Below are 26,541 nucleotides of genomic sequence, written 5' to 3'. Positions count from 1 at the left end.
TGCCTTCTGGGAATAGGAGGATGATGGCGTACCAAACATCAGCCTTGCCTGCCACACTGCTGCATCCCAGTTAGCTGTGACCGCAAGGCAACTAAGCATGCAAATGGTGTGTTTAAGTGCACTTCTCAGTTACCTAACCACTCACGTTAAATCCCATTTGTCTTTGTCTGCCACTTGCAGTGAGCGTCTGAGCGACATTACAGACCACTAATGCATGAGTTGTCAGCACATCCATTCTGCATGACTGATATTGTTCCAGCAGTGGACCATATTTGCAGCCACCCCCACAGAACAGTTTGAGCACAAAGTGAATGAAGTGTTGAACAGAGAGAGAGAGAGAGAGGACACTCGATGTGTGTTGACTGGGGGAGAGTGTCCTGCCAAACCTTAGCATACTTTGTTCATAATGTTTAGTCAATATTGGGATTGCTTTAATGGGAATTATGTTTGTTTAGACATTACCCTTTTGGCTCTCTGGGTTATGTTCGGTGCTCTGCATAGCAGCTTTTCAATCAGATACTCTCTGTTCTGAAAATGAAAATCACATCCCGCGTTAAAAACATCAACCTACCAATTCTTTACCCCACAAATAGAACAGGTACAATTCTGGTGGGAAAAGCATACCTTGGCCTTCTGGAAAAATTTACATTTCAAAAGTTCTGTTGCTGTAGGCCTAAAGAGAAGCAAAATATATAAGAACACATAAAAATCATTGGCCTGGAACTGAATGTACCATTCCTACAATCGGTCTGTGTGAGAATGTATCTTATTGTGTGGGTATGGGTGAGACCACTAAACATGACAACTGTATTTCAGGACTCTCTTGGAGAAGTGGGTGAAGCTCTACAGAGACTCGATCACCACCCAAGGCCATCAGAGTGACAGACTCCACAGATATACAGTGTAGGTCTAATGCAGTTCACAAAATGGCAGACAGGTACAAACCTCTTGGCAGGCTCCTTCTGAAGGCACAGGGTTATTAGCTTCCTAAATGATTTCCCATATTTTTTCAGCATCTCTTTATCCTCCACACCCGTGTCTAGGGTGGGGGGATCATTCTGTAAGGTCAGCATTAAGACCTGGGAAGAGAAGAGGAAGGGTCAAAAGCATGCATGTGGTCTCTCAGTAGTTACATAGACACAGGGTAGAAATCTGCCTTTCATGGTTCATTAGTTAAGATGTAGGCATATTCCACTGGCAACTGGATATACAGTGATCAGGCTCACCTTCATGGGTGGGTATCGGTGGTAAGGTGCAGACCCTGTGGCCAACTCTATGGCAGTGATTCCAAAACTCCAAATGTCTGCTTTGAAATCATAGCCTCGTACCTGTGGGCATAGCAGCACTACTGTTAGTAGTGTACAGTCTATGTGCAAACAGCTAGTAGATGTTACTAAAACTGGCCACAAGACAGTCTCACCTGTTCCATCACCTCAGGGGCCATCCAACATGGTGTGCCCACAAAGGTCTTCCGTACTTTGTTTCTGGTCATATCTCCTCCAGTGGCCAAAAAGGCACTAACTCCAAAATCTATTGGGAAATATGTATAAATCAGATGAAATGCATTGATGTAATGTTATACCTAATTAACTTCTTATAGAAAGGAATATATTAATGCTATGAGAGTATTTTCACAACTATTTCATGTTCTACACCTAATACAAACTGTGTACACTCAACACCTTCCGTTGCATTCATGATAGACAGATTTTCTTTCGAGTGTTTGTTGGCTAAAGGTCGTCCAACTATATGACAGAGACCGTAGGCCTCTTGTGATTTATGATGGGGGACCTGTTTGACTACCTTTATGTTAGTGTTATTCAGTAAATATTCTAAACTGCCATGATTTCCGCTAGCTTCAAAACTATATTCATCTTTGCCATTTTACAAGTCTACGTCTACTTTTGATTGGTGAAGTCTGGCGTTTTGTCTATTATGCTGTTGAATTAACTGAATGTATGGAAACATCATAAAAAGTCATATATAACTGTGGCAGTGAGTGAGCTGTGAATACAGAATGTGACAGGTGAAGATGGGGTGAAATAGTGACATTACTCACACACCTGCAATCTGAACAGAGCCGTCCTCTCCCAACAGGATGTTCCCAGCCTTCACATCCCTGAAGTCACACACAAACACACACAGCAAAAACACCCCGGTCATGCCCCAACAGTATCGATCTATGTAAGTGGGGCAGCATCGATTGCATCCATGTGTGTACATTTGTTTTGCAGCCTGCTGTCATTTGGAACACAGACCAAGGGGGTAATAGTGGTTTAGTTTATAATGACCTTGACATCCAGGCAAGTTAAAAAAAAAAAAAAACACAACCAATGTGTGATCAAAGGGAAGTTCAAACAACACAAGTTCAAACAATTTATGTCAATAAATTACATTGAAACAGAATAGTCAACACAATTTATCTACCACTATGTAACTCCTAGATTACATTTTATAGATTCATATTTTGGAACTTTTATATTCGATCTTACTTTAAAAAAAATAATAATATATATATATATATATATATTAATGTTTCAAACTCCAGGGTATCTTACCTGTGAATCTGTCCATTTCTGTGCAGGTAGTCCAGTCCCTCAAGGACCTCTTTCAGTATGGTTGCAATGATAAGCTCATCAAGGACTCCATTTTTGTGCTCTCCTCTGCTAAAGGTATGCTTTATTATATCCAACATGGATCCTAAAAAGAGGAAGCAGACAGAAAAACAGAGTGCCCACAATGCCCAAGGCTGATATGTCATTACATGTCAACTATTCCATTTAATCATTCTGCCTTAAGCAAGTTTGTTACAGTTGAAGTCGGAAGATTACATACACCTTAGCCAAATACATTTAAACTCAGTTTTTCACAATTCCTGACATTTAATCCAAGTAAAGATTCCTTGTCTTAGGTCAGTTAGGATCACCACTTTATTTTGTGTATGTGAAATGTCAGAACAATAGTAGAGAGAATAATTTATTTCAGCTTTTATTTCTTTCATCACATTCCCAGTGGTTCAGAAGTTTACACTCAATTAGTATTTGGTAGCATTGCCTTTAAATTGTTTAACTTGGGTCAAACGTTTAGGGTAGCTTTTCACAAGCTTCCCACAATAAGTTGGGTGAATTTTGGCCCATTCCTCCTGACAGAGCTGGTGTAACTGAGTCAGGTTTGTAGGCCTCCTTGCTCTCACACGCTTTTTCAGTTCTGCCCACAACTTTTCTCTGGGATTGAGGTCAGGGCTTTGTGATGGTCACTCCAATACCTTGACTTTGTTGTCCTTAAGCCATTTTGCCACAACTTTGGAAGTATGCTTGGAGTCATTGTCCATTTGGAAGACCCATTTGCAACCAAGCTTTAACTTCCTGACTGATGTCTTGAGATGTTGCTTCAATATATCCATATAATTTCCCTCCTCATGATGCCATCTATTTTGTGAAGTGCACCAGTCCCACCTGCAGCAAAGCACCCCCACAACATGATGCTGCCACCCTCGTGCTTTACGGTTGGGATGGTGTTCTTTGGCTTGCAAGCCTCCCCCTTTTCCCTCCAAACATAACAATGGTCACTATGGCCAAACAGTTCTATTTTTGTATCATCAGACCAGAGGACATTTCTCCAAAAAGTACAATCTTTGTCCCCATGTGCAGTCGCAAACCGTAGTCTGGCTTTTTTATGGCGGTTTTGGAGCAGTGGCTTCTTCCTTGCTGAGCGGCCTTTCAGGTTATGTCGATACAGGACTTGTATTACTGTGGATATAGATACTTTTGTACCTGCTTCCTCCAGCATCTTCACAAGGTCCTTTGCTGTTGTTCTGGGATTGATTTGCATTTCTCGCACCAAAGTACGTTCATCTCTAGGAGACAGAACGCGTCTCCTTCCTGAGCGGTATGACGGCTGCGTGGTCCCATGTTGTTTATACTTGCGTACTATTGTTTGTACAGATGAACGTGGTACCTTCAGGCGTTTGGAAATTGCTCCCAAGAATGAACCAGACTTGTGGAGGTCTACAATTTTTTTCTGAGGTTTTGGCTGATTTCTTTTGATTTTCCCATGATGTCAAGCAAAGAGCCACTGAGTTTGAAGGTAGGCCTTGAAATACATCCACAGGTACACCTCCAATTGACTCAAATGGTGTCAATTAGCCTATCAGAAGCTTCTAAAGCCATGGCACAGTCAACTTAGTGCACAGTCAACTTAGTGTATGTAAACTTCTTATCCACTGGAATTGTGATACAGTGAATTATAAGTGAAATAATCTGTCTGTAAACAATTGTTGGAGAAATTGCACAAAGTAGATGTCCTAACCAACTTGCAAAAACTATAGTTTGTTAACAAGAAATGTGTGGAGTGGTTGAAAACGACTTTTAATGACTCCAACCTAAGTGTATGTAAACTTCCGACTTCCGACCGATCTTCAATATTCATCCCAGCCATTTACATGGTGGGATGCCACTGCACATAGGTCTACAGTAAACTGGTCCAAAGGATGGACAATTACTTGTTGACATTTGATGAGATCAATGTCCCGACATATGAAAGGACTCACAATGTAGTCCATAACAGTGTTTATGTGTTATGTTATTATGGCCACTTTCAATGCTTAGTGTGGAAGTAAAAAAGAGATGGCAGCTATATTTTGCTAAGATGTTGAAGGTAAAAGCTTACCTCCACTCAGAAGTTTCATGACTAACCAAAGTTCATCCTTTACCACAAATGAGGTGTAGTAGGTGACAACATTTGGATGGTTGCATTGGCTCATGGCTTGAATTTCTTTCTATTGTTTAAGAGGAAAGAGGCACACATGAGACAAAATAAAGTCAACAACTTTTGACAACCTTTCTTATAACGAGGATTGTTCATTTGTCATTTACTTCACTAAAGATGTCAAATAAATTACTGCGAATGATTTTCCAAATATACAAAGTAATAGTTTACCAAATAGTTAATAATGTCAACAAATACTAATTTCTTATTCAAATGGACACTTTAGTGTAGCACAGCCCTCACAGATCCTACTCAGTCTCTAGTACACACACACACACACACACACACACACACACACACACACACACACACACACACACACACACACACACACACACACACACAGGAGAGAATACCAAAGTAAAATTACTGCTCAATCAGGAAAGTGTGGGCCAGAGAAGGCCATAGGCACTGTGGACACACACAATGAAGATATAGCCTTTATTTATTGTTATGCTCACCAATAGCTCATCCATGCTGGTCTGGCATTTCTCCAGGTTTATTCTCTTTATGGCCACGCGTTCTTGTCTGGGAGTGCAGAGGGCAGCCTGCACTACGGCTGTGGCCCCACTGCCTGGAATCACAGACAAATAGAGGTGCAATTAAGAACCAGGACAGGAGACAGTACAGGATAATACAGTAACATCAAAAGTGACCAAGGTGAAAAGTATAAGGGATCATTGACACATGCAGGATCATTGTTGGTCTGTTTGGGATATTTAGCCCTTTTTGTGACATTTAAATGATAAATAATGTGACTGCAACAACAATTCAGAGCACCATTGCACCAATACAGTATGTGCAAACATATTTTCCAATCATATGCTAAATTCCTATGCATAACAGTCAGTGTATCCAAGACAACTTTGAGAAGAGGGGTTGAGTGAAGAACCAGGCAATGCTAAGCTATAGTTATGTTGTACTAAGAATGTGACACAGTACATACCATGCCAACTGCTGGTGACAGGTAAGGATGAGAGGAGATCGGACTGCTCAACAGTTGATTATATGCACAGGACAGATGACTAACTAGCCACAGGACCTCTTGGCTGTAGTAACGCTATCCCTTATCAGCACTGATTCGGTTTTCTTTAGCTGTCGGTGTCAGCTCATCTATATGCAAAATTCATATTCATCCCTCTGGACAAAAGCTAATTAGACAGATCCAAATGTCTCCCACAGTTTGCACGTGACAGAATTCTTAAATGAGCAAAAAAAAGCTTAAGCATTTGGGAAATGACCATGAATAAGTGCATTATAGGCCTACCAAATGAAGTCTGATGTTAACACCAGTAGAGAGAGGGTGTGGAGAGTAATGCTGACCAGCAGCGAGTGAGCTCAGTACTGTCACAATGTAACCGGTTCTATAACTCCTTGATGTAACCTAATAGAAGTGAAAATAAACCTCGATGACCTACGGAACTTGACTGATGTGCTGAAACAATAAACTAAACATTCTTTTCCACTGTAAATGGTCATATTGCTTCCTACTCCTATAGGCTCACTAATATTTATAACGGTGCTTGGTGAGGCAGGGCAATATATTAAAATGTATTGAATTATTTTTACAACTATCATAATAAAATTGGCATGAGAGGCTATAGGTCGAATGGGCTGTTTGTGATTTATTGTCCAGAGCAGTCGCTAATCTGTGACAACAATTTGTTCTTATAAGTAGGCAAAAATGTGGCATAACCAAATAACAATACTCACCATAAATCACCACAAAAGGCCTAAAATAATAATAATAATATTAATAATAAAATGGGACTTTTGATGTAAGAGTAGACCCTCTGTCTAACTTCAGAGTTGGCATGCAACTGAATATCCCTGCTCTACTCAACGACACCATGCCATTCCCGTGAGGACTGCAGGTGCACGATCAAGACAATTACATGCGATTTTCATTCAGATGATCCATACATAGGCACATCTATTTCAATATAGCCTAGTGGACACGTGCCATAATTGAGCATCGTTCGGCAGAGAAGAAATCGACTGCGTTAAAAACGCATTTACATGAAATGGCATTCCTACCCATATACATATAACTTTACCGTGAATATAAATATCTCTCTATGTGATGAAAAAAGTGGTTTCCTCTTACAAGAAGAAGCAAATTGGGGTTGTTAACATCCGCATTGCAAAGCATTACAGAGACGCTGTTGAATATGAAAAAGCCGGTAGGCCCTCGTCGTCATTCACCACTGATAACCGCCCGAGCCACATCCATGACAAAACAGTACATATAAACAATATAATCATATCAAGAGGTAGCCTACTAACCGATGACTTCCTGTAACTCGTAAGACTCCCTGGTAATTGGCCAGCTCATTGTCAGCACTGGTTGCGGATTCTGGACAGGAGCAGGAGATCCGCCTTGCTCCGCCATGATGCTGCTGCTGCTGCTGCTGCTACTGAGCTACTTAGCGACCTCAGACCTTCACCTCCTGACTACAGAAGTGTCAGCTGCTGCGGAGAATTACTATGGCCTGCGATGAAAACATCCGGAAATAACCGTGCAACTTTCACCACAAAAAGGCGGAATTAAATTATAACGCAAAATCATGTCCAAAAACGTGCACTTGAATTTGTGATAGGCCTATAAAATTTGGTCGTTTTAGAACAATTTTCAATTCCAAAAGTGAACGTTTTGTTTTTGTAGTCGCCAAATCAAATAATGAATCAATCAAATAAATTGCCTATTATTTGTTAATAACTTGATAATAACTTAATTTGAACCAATTCAGTTGTTTTAAGCCTACGGCATTTCAGCTTTGGTTACCGTTTTGCCTGGATGTTAGATTTGTTGCAGATCTATTTTGGATCACGCAGTGATGAAGATGTGACATTCTATCCTGGATCATGAAAGTTGCTACAAAGGATCACAGTGACCACTAATCAAATATGTCCACTAGATGGCAATATTATACCTTCAATCACATACCATGGCCATATAGACTTATGTACTCTTGAGAAAACTGCTTAGACTAATAAAATAATGTTAGCCTTTTAATGAATATAAATGAAATGAAAATAATTATTAAATGTACATTAGCCTATGTATTTACACTTATCTATTCATTTATCCTATAATAACATTGACAATTAGCCCAGCGTTGTCCGGGTTAGGGTTTGGCCGGGGTAGCCTGTCTAGCATCACTACTCTGGACGGTTCTGACTTAGAATATGTGGACAACTACAAATACCTAGGTGTCTGGTTAGACTGTAAACTCTCCTTCCAGACTCACATTAAGCATCTCCAATCCAAAGTTAAATCTGGAATTGTCTTCCATTTCGCAAAAGCCCCGCCTTATCTCAGCTCACTGGTCACCATAGCAGCACCCACCCGTAGCACGTTCTCCAGCAGGTATATTTCACTGGTCACCCCCAAAGCCAACTCCTCCTTTGGCCGCCTTTCCTTCCAGTTCTCTGCTGCCAATGACTGGAACGAATTGCAAAAATCACTGAAGCTGGAGACTCATATCTCCCTCACTAGCTTTAAGCATCAGCTGCCAGAGCAGCTTACAGATAGATCATTGCACCTGTACATAGCCCATCTGTAAATAGCCCACCCAACTACCTCATCCCCATATTGTTATTTTTTGTTTTGCTCCATTGCACCCCAGTATCTCTACTTGCACATTCATGTTCTGCACATCTATCACTCCAGTGTTTTTGCTAAATTGTAATTATTTCGTCACTATGGCCTATTTATTGCCTTACCTCCCTAATCTTACTTCATTTCACACACTGTATATAGACTTTTCTTTTGTGTTATTGACTGTACGTTTGTTTATCCCATGTGTAACTCTGTGTTGTTTGTTTCGCACTGCTTTGCTTCATCTTGGTCAGGTCGCAGTTGTAAATGAGAACTTGTTCTCAACTGGCCTACCTTGTTAAATAAAGGTGAAATAAAAATAAAATGAATAAAATATGACGTGTCTTCTGCTATGAGTGTGCTGGTCAGTAGGTGGCATGATTTACCAAGTATTCATGATGATACTGTTCGTTTGCCTGATATTTCATAAATGGGACATTTGCCTAACCAAAACGTGGTAGGAACAGTCAGGACACGAATATATTATGAGTTGGCTAGCCTATCAACAATAGCCTAACCGTATTATTATGCATGGGATTGAGGAAATAATTACCTAATCCACAATCAATGGACAGCCAGCCTATTCCATAAATTAAACAAAATACCTTGCTAGTGCCATAACCTACAACACATTAAACCATAGACCTTTGAACATGATACTTCTGGATTGCGACTGCATGTTTGACATTTCAATGCACCAATCACTTGCGGAGGAGCATATGCCGACTTCCCTACACTGGAAAGAGCGAGAGGGTAAATAGACTGGCGGAGCATACACTGATCCATCACACTAAAAACCTGCAAAGATCGCCTGTGAGACTGCTGCAACTACGCTATAGGCCATTGATATCGCGTTCATTTCTGGTCAATTGGTAAGGGGGACAAAGTGTCCATAACACAAGGAAATGGCAGGTATTTTGGCATGGTTTTGGAACGAGAGATTTTGGCTCCCTCACAATGTAACCTGGGCTGACCTAAAAAACACAGATGAGGCAACCTTCCCGCAAGCTGAGGATTTGTATCTGGCTTGTCCTTTAGCCTTCTGCATATTTATGATTCGACTGGTTTTCGAAAGGTGGGTGCATGTATAACTGAAGATAATGTTGGGTTCGTTTCATTTACATGTAGCCTAAAGAAAGCCTATGTTAAAGAATAGTATATCGGGTATTGAAGCATTCGCTCACACCGAATTTCTAGACAATGACATCCACATGGTGATGCGATTTATCCAATAATGAAGGTAACATTAACGTTTCTCTATATGCCTGTCTGTATTGTCACAAAGCTTTTTCGAGATATGTGTCGGATCAATAGACCTGAATTATTTTCCATAATGAGATACATGTTGACTTCGCATCCAAGCTGCAAGTTGCAGCTGTCAGTAGTCGAGGGCATTATTCGAGTCATGCTCGTCTCATTTAGCCTAGGCTTCTATTGACCTCGCAAGGGTCTGTGCTGCCTATGTCATAATGGTGATCATTGTGTTTAGCTTCATGTAGCCTATTTGTTGTAAGCATGCCTATCCCAATTGTACATAGCCTACCAAGCTAAGTGTTGATGCTAGCCTGGTACATCGCTCAGACACAGACTCTGTGCAATAGACATCAATCGGAAACAGACAGGAACCCACAGCAGTTTCTCAATATTGCCTAATACCACCCTTTTTATAAAGGCTCATGATGTGGCATATAGGTGTATATGCGTCAGTAGGCTACAGTTGAAATGTGTCTTACTGTAGGCTACATACTGTACATGATGTCACTGATTGGATGCCTGTCATAAGGTCATTCTGCTGAGTCCACCACCACCATGACATCTCACTCACCAACCCACCACCTCCAGTCCACCTCTAATACTGAAAACAGTCACAATGGGAATTTGACTTTTCATTGATATATTTGTGCTGTATAAATCTTCATTGGACCGTTGAGAGGCTTGTTGTTAAATGTACATTTTCTTGATTACTGATGATATGGCCTGTAATACCAGTCAAAGGTTTGGACACACCTACTCATTCCATTGGGGCAGCAGGTAACCGAAAGGTTGCTAGATCGATTCCCTGAGCTGACAAGGTATAATCTGTCGTTCTGCCCCTGAACAAGGAAGTTAACCCACTGTTCGTAGGCTGTCATTTTAAATAAGAATTTGTTCTTAACTGACTTGCCTAGTTAAATACAAAAAAATCCATGGTTTTTCTTTATTTTAACTATTTTCTACATTGTAGAATAATAGTGAAGACATCAAAACTATGAAACAACACCTATGGAATCATGTAGTAACCAAAAAAGTGTTAAAGAAATCTAAATATATTTAAGGTTCTTCAAAGTAGCCACCCTTTGCCTTGATGACAGCTTTGCACACTCTTAGCATTCTCTCAACCAGCTTCATGAGGTAGTCAACTAGAATGCATTTCAATTAACAGGTTTGCCTTGTTAAAGGTACATTTGTGAAATTTCTTTCCTTCTTAATGCGTTTGAGCCAATCAGTTGTGTTGTGACAAGGTAGGGGGGTATACAGAAGATAGCCTTATTTGGTAAAAGACCAAGTCCATATAATGGGAAGAACAGCTCAAATAAGCAAAGAGAAAAGACAGTCTATTATTACTTTAAGACATGAAGGTCAGTCAATCCGGAAAATTTCAAGAACTTTTAAAGTTTCTTCAAGTGTAGTCGCAAAACCATCAAGCGCTATGATGAAACTGGATCTCATGAGGACCGCCATAGGAAAATGAGCCCCAGAGTTCATTAGAGTTACCAGCCTCAGCCTCAGAAATTGCAGCCCAAATAAATGCTTCACAGAGTTCAAGTAACAGACACATCTCAACATCAACTGTTCAGAGGAGACTGCGTGAATCAGGCCTTCATGGTCGAATTGCTGCAAAGAAACCACTACTAAAGAACACCAATAAGAAGAAGAGACTTGCTTGGGCCAAGAAACACGAGCAATGGACATTAGACCGGTGGAAATCTGTCTCAGGGCAAATTTGAGGTTTTTGGTTCCAACCGCCGTGTCTTTGTGAGACGCAGAGTAGGTGAACGGATGCTCTCCGCATGTGTGGTTCCCACCGTGAAGTATGGAGGAGGAGGTGTGATGGTGTGGGGGTGCTTTGCTGGTGACCCTGTCAGTGATTTATTTAGAATTCAAGGCAGACTTAACCAGCATGGCTACCACCTGGTTTGCGCTTAGTGGGACTATAATTTGTTTTTCAACAGGACAATGACCCAACACACCTCCAGGCTGTGTAAGGGCTATTTGACCTAGAAGGAAAATGATGGAGTGCTGACTCAGATGACCTGGCCTCCACAATCACCCAACCTCAACCCAATTGAGAAGTTTCAAATCGAAACAAATCAAACTTTATTTGCCACATGTGCCGAATACAACAAGTATAGACTTTACTGTGAAATGCTTACTTACAAGCCCTTAACCAACAGTGCAGTTCAAGAAGAAGAAAATATTTACCAAGTAGGCTAAAATAAAAAGTAATACTAAAAAGTAATACAATAAGAATAACAATGAGGCTATATACAGGAGGCACGGGTACTGAGTCAGTGTGCAGGGGTACAGGCTAGTTTAGGTAATCTGTACATATAGGTGGGGGTGAAGTGACTATGCATAGGTAACAAACAACCATCGAGTAGCAGCAGTGTACGGGGGGGGTGTTAATGTAAATTGTCCGGTGGCGATTTTTTTTAATGAATTGTTCAGCAGTGTAATGGCTTGGGGGTAGAAGCTGTTGAGGAGCCTTTTGGTCATAGACTTGGCGCTCCGGTACCGCTTGCCGTGCGGTAGCAGAGAAAACAGTTTAACTTGTGTCACGAACCGGCTCAGAGCCCGTAACAAAAGGGAGACCACGTGGAGATAAGGAGTAACAAAATATATTTATTAGATAAAGAAACTAGGTATAATATACAATGGTGTGTGTAATCAGTAATCAGTAGTGTAAGTGAATGTCTTGCATGCATGAATGTGATAATGCAGGGTGTTGAAAGATGCTAAAACAAACAACCAAAAAGCACCATGAAACATAACCGAATCTATCAAGGTGTCTACATGGAGAGAGTCCCCTCCATGAATGGGGAAGTGGTTCATTTATCCTATGACAGGGGCCCAGGTGTTTCCCATGTAGCTGACGACCCTCCCAACTCCGCCCACCGGCATCCTAATAAGGAAACAAGAACAGAGAGAGAGAATACGGCAGACAGAGAGGGAGGGTCGTCACATTCCCCCCCATAAAACCGGGGACCAACAAGGACCCCGGAACAACATACCGGCCCCTGCGTCCCAAACTGACACAGCCCCTGCGTCTCCAACTGATGCGGGGTTACGTGTGCCCCAATTTGCCCCAGCCAACCTCCTCCTCCCCAGACCTCAGCAACCTTTGCGCACGGGAAGCAACATTTAAGAGGAAAGACTCCCCAAACCTCAGCAACCTTAGTGCATATGAAGCAACCTTTAAGAGGACAGAAGACTCCCCAGACCTCAGCAACCTTAGTGCATAGGAAGCAACATTTAAGAGGAAAGACGACTCCCCAGACCTCAGCAACATTAGTGCATAGGAAGCAACATTTAAGAGGAAAGACGACTCCCCAGACCTCAGCAACCTTAGTGCATAGGAAGCAACATTTAAGAGGAAAGAAGAACACAACACCAGGAGGGAATAGACAGGAAAGACAGAACCTGAAAATACAAACATTCAGGAACAGGGCGCACGAGACTACATCAACTACAAACTCCAACAAAAAGAACATCAAGGTCCTTAATTTAACAACTCCCAACGATTCATAGTCAAATCTCCGAATCAGACCAACCATCTCTTTCCTCCCATCAACAGGTAGGTGAGTGAAAAGACTGTCTAAAATATCCATTGTCTCTGAATTTTTCAATCTACCCTGCAGTATAGAATTGTCGGGACCAGGAACATCTTTCTCATTCCCAGACCTATCCTGAGAAGAATCCAAGGGAATAACGGTTTCAGCCAAAAGAACAGGTTTACCGTCCTCTATAGATTCCCACTGTTCAGTCTCAGAGGAACGTGCATAATAGGGTTTTAACAAATTTACCTGGCACAGCTGGTGTGCTTTCCTCCGTTCTAGAGTGGCAACTAAATAATTTTGCTCAGTGTACTTGCGCCCCATTGTATATGGACCCTGAAATTTGGCTTCAAAAAGAGAATCAACAATTGGCAGCAGAGCAAGAACCTGGTCACCTGGACTAAAGTGACGTGGCTCAGTTCGGCGATCAAATATGCCTTTCATCCTTTCCTGTGAAGATGATAGCTTCTCTTTAGCCATTTCGCCAGCGGCATACAAGCGGCGCCGGAAATCACACACATACGATAACAAAGACTGAGGAGGCTCGGGAGACTTCCAGTCATCCTGAAGAACAGATAGAAGTCCACGCACCCTATGTCCAAACACAAGGTCATTTGGACTAAAACCGGTGCTCTCCTGTGAAACCTCCCTAGCGGCTAACAATAACCAAGGCAACCCCTCCTCCCAATCATTATCCATCTCAGTACAATAACTTCTCAACAAAGACTTAAGTGTTTGATGGAAACGTTCTAATGCTCCTTGACTTTGCGCGTGATAGGCGCTAGCCAGATTGTGCTTAATATGGAGCTGTTGGAGAACCTGACCAAACAGATTAGAGGTGAAATTAGACCCTTGATCACTCTGAATGACCTTAGGTATTCCAAACAGTGACAGAAACTGAGTCAAAGCTTTTAACACAGACTTAGTCGTGATAGACCGGAGAGGATAGGCTGCTGGAAACCTTGTGGTCTGACACATCACAGTGAACAGGTAACTACTACCCTTTTTAGAACGAGGCAACGGACCCACACAGTCAATAATCAGATACTCAAAAGGTTGGCTGAGTACAGGAATAGGAAACAGTGGTACCGGCTTAATAGCTTGATTAGGTTTCCCAGTTAATTGACAGGTGTGACAAGTTTTGATGAAATCAGAAACATCCCTCTTTAATCTAGGCCAAAAGAAATGTCTTAATATGCGATGGTATGTTTTCCCTACACCCATATGTCCAGCAACATCATTGTGAGAAGTTGTCAACACCAACTCACGAAGATTTACTGGTACCACAACCTGACTAATCGCCTCCCCTAGAAAACAACTACCATGAGACACCCACTTTCTCATCAGGACATCATCCTGGAGAAAATAACCATGGGCGACATCTCCCAACTGTTCCACAGGCACAATTTGGTCACGCAACTCTTCTAATGTGGAGTCAGTCCGTTGCGCATCGATTAGATCTGAGCGGTTAACAGATAACGGAATAACAGGGAAAGCAGTGGCATACTTCTCATTAGTCGGCACAGTGACCAGTTCGCCACGGCTCATAGAACGCGTCACTGCACACGCACTGAACACCTCTGGGAAGCTCTGTACACTCTCATCAGGAATCTCAACAACTGACGGCTTTGTGGAAACCACTAGAGATGGAAACGCGACAGGCCACACCCGCTCACCTGCCAAGTTATTCCCAAGAATAACGTCGATACCCTCAATAGGCAACGAAGGACGCACCCCCACAACAACCTCACCTTTCACCAGTCCACAATCTAACATCAGTTTATGCAATGGAACTGAAAGAGTGTTCAAACCTATTCCCCTAATTAGAACACTATTCCCCGAATCAGTCTCAGCTGAAAAGGGTAACACCGACTCCAACACAAACGATTCGGAGGCACCTGTATCTCTCAAGATCTTCACTGGCACTAATTCCTTACTTCCTAACATAGACACAAAACCTTCCGTAATGAAAGGTAAATAGTCTGGATCAATATGTACTTTCACATGCTCCTGGACCTGAGGCAATGAGTCATGAATGAACTGATGTAGAACAGGCGCAGCTAACGCGGTAGGCTTAGGTTTAGCGTAAGCCCCCTTTGATCTGAGAAGTGGACATTCGTTTTTCCAATGACCTGAACCTTGACAGTAGTGACACTCTTGCCCAAAGTCAGCTTTACCACGGGAGTCAGGCTCAACCCGAGTTGAATTAAACTCTGCCCGTGAACCAAAATATCTCGGTGAGCGAAGCCCAAATCTATCCGAACGCCCCCACTCATTCCGAATACGGGGCTCTGCAAAGACTCTTTTGTGAGTCAACACATACTCATCCGCCAAAACCGCAGCTTCAGCGACATTCTTTACTTTTCGTTCGTTAATATAGGTGGCAATACGATCAGGGATTGTGTCCTTAAATTGCTCTAACATAATCAGATCACACAGCCCTTGGAAAGTCACAACTGCAGAGGCAGAACACCAGCGATTAAACTGTACAGATAATTGTCGCGCAAACTCAACATGAGTCTGTTTATCATCCCTTTTTAAAGTTCTAAATCGTTGGCGGTAAGCCTCAGGGACCAATTCATAAATCTGCAACACAGCCGTTTTAACCTTATCATAACAGGCACTGTCGTGTACAGTAAGAGCTGAATATGCCTCCTGCGCTTTACCAGTCAGCACACACTGCAACATTAAGGTGCGGTCAGAATCAGGCCAACTCCTAGCGTCAGCAACACGCTCAAACAACGAAAAGAATGTCTCAGGGTCCTTTTCATTAAACTGAGGTAATAACCGTAAGTTCCCAACAATATCAAATGTGTCCGGGGCACGACCAAAAGAGGAACGACCCCTAGATAAATCTGGATCACCTTCCCAGAACAAACTCTCCCCTGAGATCTTTCCTTCCCTAACCAACTCTATCCGTTCTTGTTGCAACTTGATTTTAGCATGCTCCATATCTTGTTTAAATGCTAATTCCTTTTCATACTTTACACGATCATGCTGCTGCTGTAACAGAAGCAGTTCTTTCTGCTGTTCAAAAAGAAGACTACTAGGACTAACCGATGGAATGGCCATTGTAACGTTACGGGGAGATGACCCCTCAGCAGAGACTGGCCCAGTGATAACTTCAAGAATACCACTCTCCATCAAATTGGCCTTCAATATCAACCTAATAGAATTCTTTAGACGTTTATCACTAATTTCAACCTTGTAGTGTTCAGCAATTTTCAACAGCTGTTCTTTAGTACCTAATTCTAACAATTCCTCTGATGGAAAGCGAATGAACTCATCTACATAAGACGCCATAGTAAAAAAAAATATTCTCACTCTTCCCCTCTGCTGAGCACACCAGACCACAACCAGAGAAATGACAATCACCCTGAGCACCACAGAAGAGAGATGAGATACGGAGCTTCCCCAAAACCTACAATAACTCAACCCTAGTCTTCGTGCGGATTTGCGGTGGGTATTTACGCACTGTAGCCCGCTGGCAAGGTAATAAACCCCCCAGCACGCTGGCAGATTCCACCAAGCCACGGATGTGCCCCCGAGACAACTGCTCAGTCCACAGACACCACACAAAAATAACAAACATTAACCATGCCCAACATATTCCAAAAAGGAAACACGTCGCTAAGCCTATCAGGGGTAAAAGGCTATAGCTCCGGGTAGCAAGTTCCACTACCCTACCCAAATCTCCCACTGAGGTACACAGTCGATTACTCACCTCCTCAGACCAATGTCCCAACAGAAAGTAGAACAAGAGTTTCCAGGCTGGGCAGGGCCTGGAAACTAACCATTATACTCTCTCCAATGCAGCACACAAACCAAACAACAAAGGCAACCAATACTGGGCCTATCAAACTCAAACAACATATGCAAACCAAACACGTACCTCCACGTTCTCCCAAACCAATACGTTCAAAAGATCCCGGATGAGCCCCCACTTGTCACGAACCGGCTCAGAGCCCGTAACAAAAGGGAGACCACGTGGAGATAAGGAGTAACAAAATATATTTATTAGATAAAGAAACTAGGTATAATATACAATGGTGTGTGTAATCAGTAATCAGTAGTGTAAGTGAATGTCTTGCATGCATGAATGTGATAATGCAGGGTGTTGAAAGATGCTAAAACAAACAACCAAAAAGCACCATGAAACATAACCGAATCTATCAAGGTGTCTACATGGAGAGAGTCCCCTCCATGAATGGGGAAGTGGTTCATTTATCCTATGACAGGGGCCCAGGTGTTTCCCATGTAGCTGACGACCCTCCCAACTCCGCCCACCGGCATCCTAATAAGGAAACAAGAACAGAGAGAGAGAATACGGCAGACAGAGAGGGAGGGTCGTCACACTTGGGTGACTGGAGTCTCTGACAATTGTATGGGCTTTCTGGATCCTGCGATGGCAGAAAGCTTGGCCCCAGTGATGTACTGGGCCGTTCGCACTACCCTCTGTGGCGCCTTACGGTCAGATGACGAGTAGTTGCCATACCAGGCATTGATGCAGCCGGTCAGGATGCTCTCGATGGTGCAGCTGTAGAACCTTTTGAGGATCTGGGGGCTCATGCCAAATATTTTCAGTCTCCTGAGGGGGAAAAGGTTTTGTCGTACCCTCTTCACGACTGTCTTGGTATGTTTGGACCTTGATAGTTCTTTGGTGATGTGGACACCAAGGAACTTGACCCAGTTTGGGATGAGTTGGACCACAGAGTGAAGGAAAAGCAGCCAACAAGTGCTCAGCATATGTGAGAACTCCTTCAAGACCCTTGTAAAAGTGTTCCAGGTGAAGCTGGTTGAGAGAATGCCAACAGTGTGCAAAGCTGTCATCAATGCAAAGGGTGGCTACTTTGAAGAATCTAAAATATATTTTGATTTGTTGAACACTTTTTTTTTTTTGGTTACTACACTCCATATGTGTTATTTCATAGTTTTTTATGTCTTCACTATTATTCTACAATGTAGAAAATAGTAAAAATAAAGAAAAACCATGGAATGAGTAGGTGTGTCCAAACTTTTGACTGGTACTGTAAAAAATATGTAGGCCAAACAAAGGAGTGAAGACTGTGGTTCCTGCTGTGAAGTGTCGCCAAGACCAAGATGTTTGCTTTTTAAATGTAGATTATACACACAGCTTGCTTATGCATACACAAGCCTCACTTGTACTATTATTGTTCAAGGGCATCTATGATACTATTTACTTAAACATATAGTAGTACTGGATTAGTATCCATTGAACCTGCCAACAACTGCTGTTGCCCTTATGTTGCCTCTCACTGAGCACAGTAACTCTGTCAATAGCAGCTAGGCAGCAAGAATTACAAATACTGAGTCAGTGTTCACAATTCACTTGTAAGGCAGTGTTTTAACACATTAGGTCTTTATAGATACAACTGAAAGGTCCGTTTAGGCTGGTCCCTCCAGATTAGATTTTCTGATTGCTGACGGCACACTTCATTTGCAGAGTAAAGACTTTTTTTTATGAATAGACTACTAGACCGCTAATCTCTCTCTCTCTCTCAGCTGTCTCTCTCTCACGGCTGTCTGCACATGGACATTTCATCTTGATCTTGGCAACACTTCCAGCAGTTTAATCTCCCATAACCCTTTGTCCATGAATGTGACTGTTACTCAATCATATAAAGTCATGATACCATCTTTCATTTATACGGTTGTGAAATTTAGCCAGATTCTTACATTGCGAATTGCTGACGATGTATACAGAAATACTGATTCAGAAATGCACACATTGTACTTATAGTTGGATAAGATTTTGAAGCTTTTGAGATGTATTTTTAACAACTGGTTGTCAGTATTATCAATGTTGCTGCCACGATGGTCCCCATTTACCACAAACAAAAACACTTTTCCCATGAACAACAATTCGATGGTGATTATACAGTACCTACTGTGAGAATATTCTGACATTGTTGTGTTATGCTTTTGTAGGTTTATTGCCAGACCATGTGCCTTGGGTCTCAAGATACAAGCCAATGGACCACAGAAAGCCCAGCCCAATGCCATTTTGGAGAAGGTGTTCACTGCTATCACCAAGGTAAAAGTAGTGCCTGTGTTTCCACTATGTCATGTCTTTGTTTGCATTTTAGTACTGATAACTGAGATTAAAAGCAATCTCTTGCACAAAAGGCATTGGATTCAGTTTGAGTACAGAAAGCAAGACCTCATGTTTGAAAATATTTGCACCATTTGTTATTATTCACTCAAAGGAAGTGAGATTCTTCAACAAATGCTCAGATTCACCTACTGAGCAATCTAGCAGACTACCTCCACACTGGGTAGACATTCTGAGGTGGAAACGAAGGCACTTTAGGGCGTCTTCTTTTCAGGAGCCCGTAAACTGGTTCAATTGATGGACAATTGCAACAGTTTTACTACCCCTTAGTACATGATGCTGATGAAACGTTCAGACATTGATTGCCTTTTATCTCTGCGAATATCAAGACTGTTTTAACTTCTGACATGTCACACCTTCCCCACAATAATGGCAGCCTTGTTAACAGTCCGGTGTCTGGATCTTATGTTTCCTAGCATCCAGATGAGAAGAGGTTGGAGGGTCTGTCCAAACAGCTGGACTGGGATGTACGGACCATCCAGCGCTGGTTCCGACAGCGCAGGAACCAGGAGAAACCCAGCACGTTGGCTCGCTTTTGTGAGAGCATGTAAGAGGTCTTGACAGCTTCAAAATGCTACATATTATCACTAATATAAACACATAGGTGCGCATTTGTTCAGTGGAAACTGATTTTAGGTGTGGATACATAGGCTTTCCAGTCATTGCCTTTACTGGAGCAGGCCTGTCAGAGTGGGCTCATGTCTGACACCATTGGAGCCAGGCTGGCAGTGGGAGAGGCAGTGAGGCACAGAGCGGGTCTCTGACGCCCTGGGGCTGCTCACTCAGGGGCTCACTGTTGAAGGGATTCTCTGCTTAGATGACTGGCGTGGTCATTATTTGATCTTCAAAGAGAAATACCAGATTCAGTCTGTCGGTGTGAAATGTGCCATGGTTCAGCAACTGGATTCAGTTACTTTAGTGGAATAATAAAATAAAAACGTCTCACAAAAGCATAGCCTCTATGTAACTAGAGCAAATCTCTGCCTGTTTTCTCAATATTTTAAGCTCACTTTTAATAGAGGATGTCCCTACATTTTAAATATATGCAGTGTCGTGTCTGTAGGCAGAATGGAGTTGACAGACTCAGAATGGATTGGATGCCTGATTGGTTTCTTTGTTGTATCATTTTCTTAAAATGTAATTTTGTAAACCGACCCAGGCACACTCATCTCAGCAGTAATCCTACTGTAATTAGTGTCTGGGTTTGAGAGGACGCTGTTGTCTCCGACACTTCAGGATGGCGAAGCTGAGGACACTGTTCCCTTTTTCATAATTCTGAGAAAGAGAGACACATTTAGACTGGAGACAGCAGATCCCAAAGAAGCTGCATGCAGTTATTTATTTTGCAGCTAGTTTTAACGGGACAGTCTGGTCCCCAGTCCCCAGTGGGGCACGTGCTTTGTTTTCTACCACAGTGCTGGTTGTCTGAACTGTTCTGCCTCCATTCCTCTGGTTCAATCCTGTAAAGAAGAAAAGAGCCAAAGGCAGCAGATTATAATCCACTGAACCTTAAAAGACAAAGCTTAGATTTGTGTTTTGTAAAATAGAAAGTCTGGAACGTCCTAATGCGGAGAATTTGGAGGGACATAAATATAAGCAATAACTTATAAGAATATCTATGATAAAGCAGCAAAGAACATTATGTCAACTCTGTTTCTGCTGCTTTCTGCTCAATGATGACCATAGAACACCACAGAAGTGTATGAAGAGTATTTACTTCAGTATCATGCCTTCATGGCTTTGAATGCAACTACATTGTATTTAACAGGACCATGTATTTGGTACACAGTCACCAGCAGAAGTATTTTCAGCGAAAGTAATTGTGAGTCATAGTAATTGTACATAAATAGCACTGATTCAGCAGCACTTGAAGCACAATGTTTGACAGTGTTTGACTAACCAGTTGCCAAGTAACCGTCTTCTTGGCCTATCGTTAGGTCAATGCATCCAGCTCATTTGTTTTTTTAAATGAAGCAAGCACAGAGAGCTATTACTTGTGGCTTGATTATTTGAATTCCATGAACGATGGCCTTTCTTTTCATTCAAATGTTTAACACCTTCTCACAATGCAACTGTTTTGATTATGCACATTATGCATGATCACAATTTCCCTAAAATAACATAAGTGTGTATACACTGGTATTCTAGTCGAAAAGCAGCACAAGTTTGAATTCAACCAGTGGCAGAGACCTGGGTATACTAGACCAATGCTACAGTACGCTAGTCTGCCCTGAGGCCTGCTAGCCTGTCAGAGATGTGGCCGGAGTGCCAGGGCTCTCACATCCCAGCGTCTGCATTCCGGGGTGAGTCACTGCCACTGGAGCCTGGACGCCACTGCACTGCACTACCTCGTGGCAGAGAGAGAGGGAGGCAGGCACGCCCAGTCCCAACCTCTGCTCTGCTCTGGGCTTACATAACCCAGCACATACCCATAACTACTGCACATTGATTGGATGGGAAAGTTTCTCCTGTGATCATGGACTTTTCTAGCTCTCAGGCAGAGCTGTTCCAGTTGATAGTTCAGAGATCAAAGCCACACTGAGCAGGGAGATGCTGCTGCACAGGCCATAACAATCAACAAACGACTGCACTGAGAGAAGGAATGAGAGACAATAACTAACACACGTCCTTCTCAGACATTACAAGGGGGGTTACATAATGAAATTACACTGGCCAAAAATATAAACGCAACATGCAACAACAAAACAGTCAGTATCTGGTGTGACCACCATTTGCCTCATGCGACGTGACACATCTCCTTCACATAGAGTTAATCAGGCTGTTGATTGTGGCCTTTGGAATGTTGTCCCACTCCTCTTCAATGGCTGTGCGAAGTTGCTGGATATTGGCGGGAACTGGAGCACGCTGTCGTACACGTCGATCCAGAGCATCCCAAACATGCTCAATGGGTGACATGTCTGTTGAGTATGCAGGTCATGGATGAACAGGGACATTTTCGGCTTCCAGAAATTGTGTACTGATCCTTGCGACATGGGGCAGTGCATTATCTTGCTGAAACATGAGGTGATGGTGGCAGATGAATGGCACAACAATGGGCCTCAAGATCTCGTCACGGTATCTCTGTGCATTCAAATTGCCATTTCAAAAAAATACATTGAGTTCGTTGTCCTACAGCTTATGCCTGCCCATACCATAACCCCACCACCACCATGGGGCACTCTGTTCACAACGTTGACATCAGCAAACCGGTCACCCACACAACAATATACATGCTGTCTGCCATCTGCCCAGTACAGTTGAAACCGGGATTAATGTGTGAAGTGCACACTTCTCCAGCGTGCCAGTGGCCGAGGTGAGCATTTGCCCACTGAAGTCGGTTACGACGCCAAACTGCAGTTAAGTTAAGACCCTGGTGAGGACGACGAGCACTCAGATGAGCTTCCCTGAGACAGTTTCTGACAGTTTGTACAGAAATTCTTCGGTTGTGCAAACCCACAGTTTCATCAGCTGTCTGGGTGGCTGGTCTCAGACGATCCCGCAGTAAAGAAGCTGTGTGTGGAGGTCCTGGACTGACGTGGTTACACGTGGTCTGCGACTGTGAGGCCGGTTGGACGTACTGCCAAATTCTATAAAATGACGTTCAAGGTTGGCTTATGGTAGAGAAATTAACATTAAATTATCTGGCAACAACTCTGGTGGATATTCCAGCAGTCGTCATGCCAGTTGGCTGCTCCCTCAACTTGAGGCATCTCTGGCATTGTGTTGTGACAGAATTGCACATTTTAGAGTGGCCTTTTTTTTGTCCCAAGCACAAGGTGCACCTGTGTAATGATCATGCTGTTTTAATCAGATTCTTGATATGCCACACCAGTCAGGTGGATGGATTATTTTGGCAAAGGATAAATGCTCACTAACAGGGATATTTTTGAAAAATCAGCTTTTTGTGCGTATGGAACATTTCAGGGATCTTTTTTTTTCAGCTCATGAAACATGGGACCAACACTTTACATGTTGCATTTATATTTGTTTAGTAGTTATTATTCATTTAAAAAAAAACTTAAATACATTATTTAATAGAAACACTTGACTGAGACAGATTCCTTCTTCTGGCTCGTAATGATGCCAAAATGCATCAATCATTCAGGACTGAGTCTTTCCGTTAATATGGCCTCTCATAGGTGGAGCTGCCTGTCAGCTGCAGGTGTACTCTGTTTCACACAGTCACAGCAGCACACAGGCATACCCATCATGTACCAGGCTACAAATCACAGACAAGAAGTTCCAACTCTGAATAGCACAATGTGACAAGGATGTTGTATGAACCTAATAGTTACTGACTGGCCTCCGAGGGGGAACTTGACAAATGGGGATCATGCTGTGTGACATTGGGAGTTTTACATACATCTCAGGTGGTTTTAGTGTGGGTAGCTTTAGCTGGCCTTACAAGAAGTAAGTATTTTTGACAGCCGTAGACAGAAAACACACCACAATATGCAATGATGAATACACTACAGTAAATCCATGTAAGTCCCAGTAAGTCCTGGGGTATCAAATGTCAGTGATCACAATACAGGAGGCTTTACCTGTACTCTGGTTACGATCAGAAAATCAATTTTTTAAGTTCACAGTTAGCCGTTGTTATGTAAATGCAAGCTGAAAAGTACCAGGGGCCCCGGCTTTGGGCCAAAGTGGGAGCAGGTCCGCCCAGTGTAGGTGGAAACAGAAAAGTCTGAGCCTTTTGGATAAAACGCTGAGGTAAATCCTGTATGGAAATGTAACATTGGCACTCTTCTCTAGGTTAAACTGAGTAGCTGATCAACATGACTAATGACTTTCCTTTTTCATAAGCTATTTTCATTTGATTCTGTGACTTTTGAAAATCATTTGGAATATGATACTTCTATTGTGTTCACCACTAATTGGCCTAAGAAGTAAAAACTGTGTATATTATTACCACCAGTGATTCAGTGCTTACAATAAAAATAAGTGTTGTTAGATTGAGAAAAATAGAACAGAAAAAAAACAAAGAGAAGGGTCCTAAGCAGTATGGAGGTGTATGTGCCATTTAGTAAATGTTTGTAGAGCGGGTGCCCTGTTCTGATTTATCAGCTGTTGTCAAACACACTTCCTCAATAGTGTGCAGCAAATTCTACCTGATGAACAGTTGAAATTAGTATGACATCCTGGCATTTAAAGCATATTCCAAAATTTCTGTTCTATTTTCGCATACTCAAAAAGCCTACTATTTAGAACGCAAGTATGGGTATTCGGAACTAGCCAGTGGCTTTCTTGGCTGTCCTTGGATTGGCCTCCCTTACAGCAGCTTAGACATGGCCTCTCTTTTGACATTCCACAGAGGATGCATCCAAACCCCAAAACTGTGTTACTGACTGATGTTCTGTTCTCTTTGTTTTGTTTTTTTCACAGGTGGAGATTTACATTTTACCTCTATATATTTACCTACGGAGTACGTTTCCTTAAAAAGGTGAGTGTGCTACTTTCCAAAATCATTTTGTTGATGAAAAGTTATTAGAGCACTTTTTGTATTGAAGACACGTTATTCAAGGAGGAGCTGTAACAGAGGCTTGCGCACTCGAGGATATCCGGAGGAGGTGGATCTTGCTATGAAAGGGGGACCAAGTGACAAATAATGCACCTCTCAAACACTCCAACCAGTGCTCACTGATAAATAATGGATAGATTTGCTCTCAGCACAGCATCCATTATGCAGATATTACTGTCTTCGAGCACATGCACAGTTGAGAAACTAGTTCCCTGTCAACTGTCACCTTCAGTCTAACACTATTGTTACTCTATACAGTACCAGTCAAAAGTTTGGACACATACTCATTCCAGGGTTTTTCTTAATTTTGTACATTGTAGAATAATAGTGAAGACATCAACTATGAAATAACAATAGATTCATGTAGTAACCAAAAAAAGTATTAAACAAATCAAAATAGATTTTATATTTAAGATTCTTCAAAGTAGCCACCCTTTGCCTTGATGACAGCTTTGCACACTTGGCATTCTCAACCAGCTTCATGAGGCAGTCACCTAGAATGTATTTCAATTATTTTCTTCTTAATGCGTTTGAGCCAATCAGTTGTTGTGACAAGGTAGGGGGGTATACAGAAGATAAACCTATTTTGTAATGACCAACGCTGGAGGGGAGAAGCAGGTACGGGGAGTCAACATTTATTCAGGAACAGACAGTGGAAGGCAGATGTGTGTAATGATGGTGGCAGGAGTGCGTAATGCTGGGGAGCCTGGCGCCTTCAGCGTGACAGTATCCAGCTGGGGCGTGAAAGCCTGTTGATCCCACTGAGGCATTGGGAGCCCAATAATCCGGTGGAGGCGTAGCAGCCTGACGAGCCAGCTGAGGCCTGACGTGGGATGGGTGCCTTCCGGGGCAAGAGCCTCTCAAGCCAGCTAGGGCGTGACAGCCCGACAAGCTGGCTTAGGCACTCCCGGTTCCATTGGTGGGGCCCCCGTACCCGATATCACCACCAATCGCAACGCCAGCATTCCCTGATGCTTCATATGACTGCTTCAGCATTCTGTAATGACCGACACTGGAGATGAGAAGCAGGTACGGGGAGTCAACATTCATTCAGGAACAGACAGGTAACAAAACAGGAACAGTGTCAGCAGACGGGTAAACAACGACAAACGACAATTAATGCTGAAGCAGGGAACAGCAGGGAACCAGACCGATATATAGTGGAGAGGTGATTGAGTCCAGGTGAGTAATCGATTATTCACGTGACGGGGGGAAGGCAGGCGTGTGTCATGATGGTGGCAGGAGTGCGTAATGCTGTTGAGCCTGGCGTCTTAGAGCGCCGGGGAGTGGGCACAGGCGTGACATATTTGGTTAAAGACCAAGTCCATATTATGTCAAGAACAGCTCAAAAAAGCAAAGAGAAACAACAGTCCATCATTACTTTAAGACATGAAGGTCAGTCAAAGTTTCTTTAAGTGCAGTTGCAAAAACCATCATTCGCTATGATGAAACTGGCTCTCATGAGGACCGCCACAGGAATGGAAGACCCACAGTTACCTCTGCTGCAGAGAATAAGTTTGAGTTACCAGCCTCAGAAATTGCAGCCCAAATAAATGCTTCACAGAGTTCAAGAAACAGACACATCTCAACATCAACTGCTCAGAGGAGACTGTAAGTCAGGCCTTCATGGTCGAATTGCTGCAGAGAAACCACTACTAAAGGACACCAATAAGAAGAAGAGACTTGTTTGGGCCAAGAAACA

The 26,541-nt window shown here is 42.6% G+C and overlaps 2 protein-coding genes across 3 annotated transcripts in view; one reads left to right on the top strand and one right to left on the bottom strand.

The window, feature by feature from the left end:
• Nucleotides 1–7,555, bottom strand: part of LOC139546889 (STE20/SPS1-related proline-alanine-rich protein kinase-like) — a 29,276-nt gene extending 21,721 nt beyond the window's left edge. Inside the window, exons 1-10 of one of the 2 annotated variants that reach the window (XM_071355807.1) lie at nucleotides 7,054–7,555; nucleotides 5,229–5,341; nucleotides 4,669–4,777; nucleotides 2,559–2,700; nucleotides 2,064–2,119; nucleotides 1,421–1,530; nucleotides 1,227–1,328; nucleotides 946–1,079; nucleotides 625–673; nucleotides 463–528 (exon numbers count right to left, since the gene is read on the bottom strand). In XM_071355807.1, coding sequence (XP_071211908.1) covers nucleotides 463–528; nucleotides 625–673; nucleotides 946–1,079; nucleotides 1,227–1,328; nucleotides 1,421–1,530; nucleotides 2,064–2,119; nucleotides 2,559–2,700; nucleotides 4,669–4,777; nucleotides 5,229–5,341; nucleotides 7,054–7,159 — 987 coding nt within the window. In that variant the 5' untranslated portion in view covers nucleotides 7,160–7,555. The remainder of the gene's footprint in view (nucleotides 1–462; nucleotides 529–624; nucleotides 674–945; nucleotides 1,080–1,226; nucleotides 1,329–1,420; nucleotides 1,531–2,063; nucleotides 2,120–2,558; nucleotides 2,701–4,668; nucleotides 4,778–5,228; nucleotides 5,342–7,053) is intronic. The other variant, XM_071355808.1, reaches the window with a different exon arrangement.
• A 1,521-nt stretch (nucleotides 7,556–9,076) lies between these two features.
• Nucleotides 9,077–26,541, top strand: part of LOC139546888 (ceramide synthase 6-like) — a 30,192-nt gene continuing 12,727 nt past the window's right edge. Inside the window, exons 1-4 of the mRNA XM_071355805.1 lie at nucleotides 9,077–9,443; nucleotides 19,132–19,237; nucleotides 19,732–19,862; nucleotides 24,704–24,761. Coding sequence (XP_071211906.1) covers nucleotides 9,274–9,443; nucleotides 19,132–19,237; nucleotides 19,732–19,862; nucleotides 24,704–24,761 — 465 coding nt within the window. The 5' untranslated portion in view covers nucleotides 9,077–9,273. The remainder of the gene's footprint in view (nucleotides 9,444–19,131; nucleotides 19,238–19,731; nucleotides 19,863–24,703; nucleotides 24,762–26,541) is intronic.

The sequence above is a fragment of the Salvelinus alpinus genome, chromosome 20, assembly GCF_045679555.1.
Source record: "Salvelinus alpinus chromosome 20, SLU_Salpinus.1, whole genome shotgun sequence".
Classification (NCBI taxonomy): Eukaryota; Metazoa; Chordata; class Actinopteri; order Salmoniformes; family Salmonidae; genus Salvelinus; species Salvelinus alpinus.
Note: the sequence above shows the minus strand (reverse complement) of the source record. Positions and strands in the feature narration are given on the sequence as shown.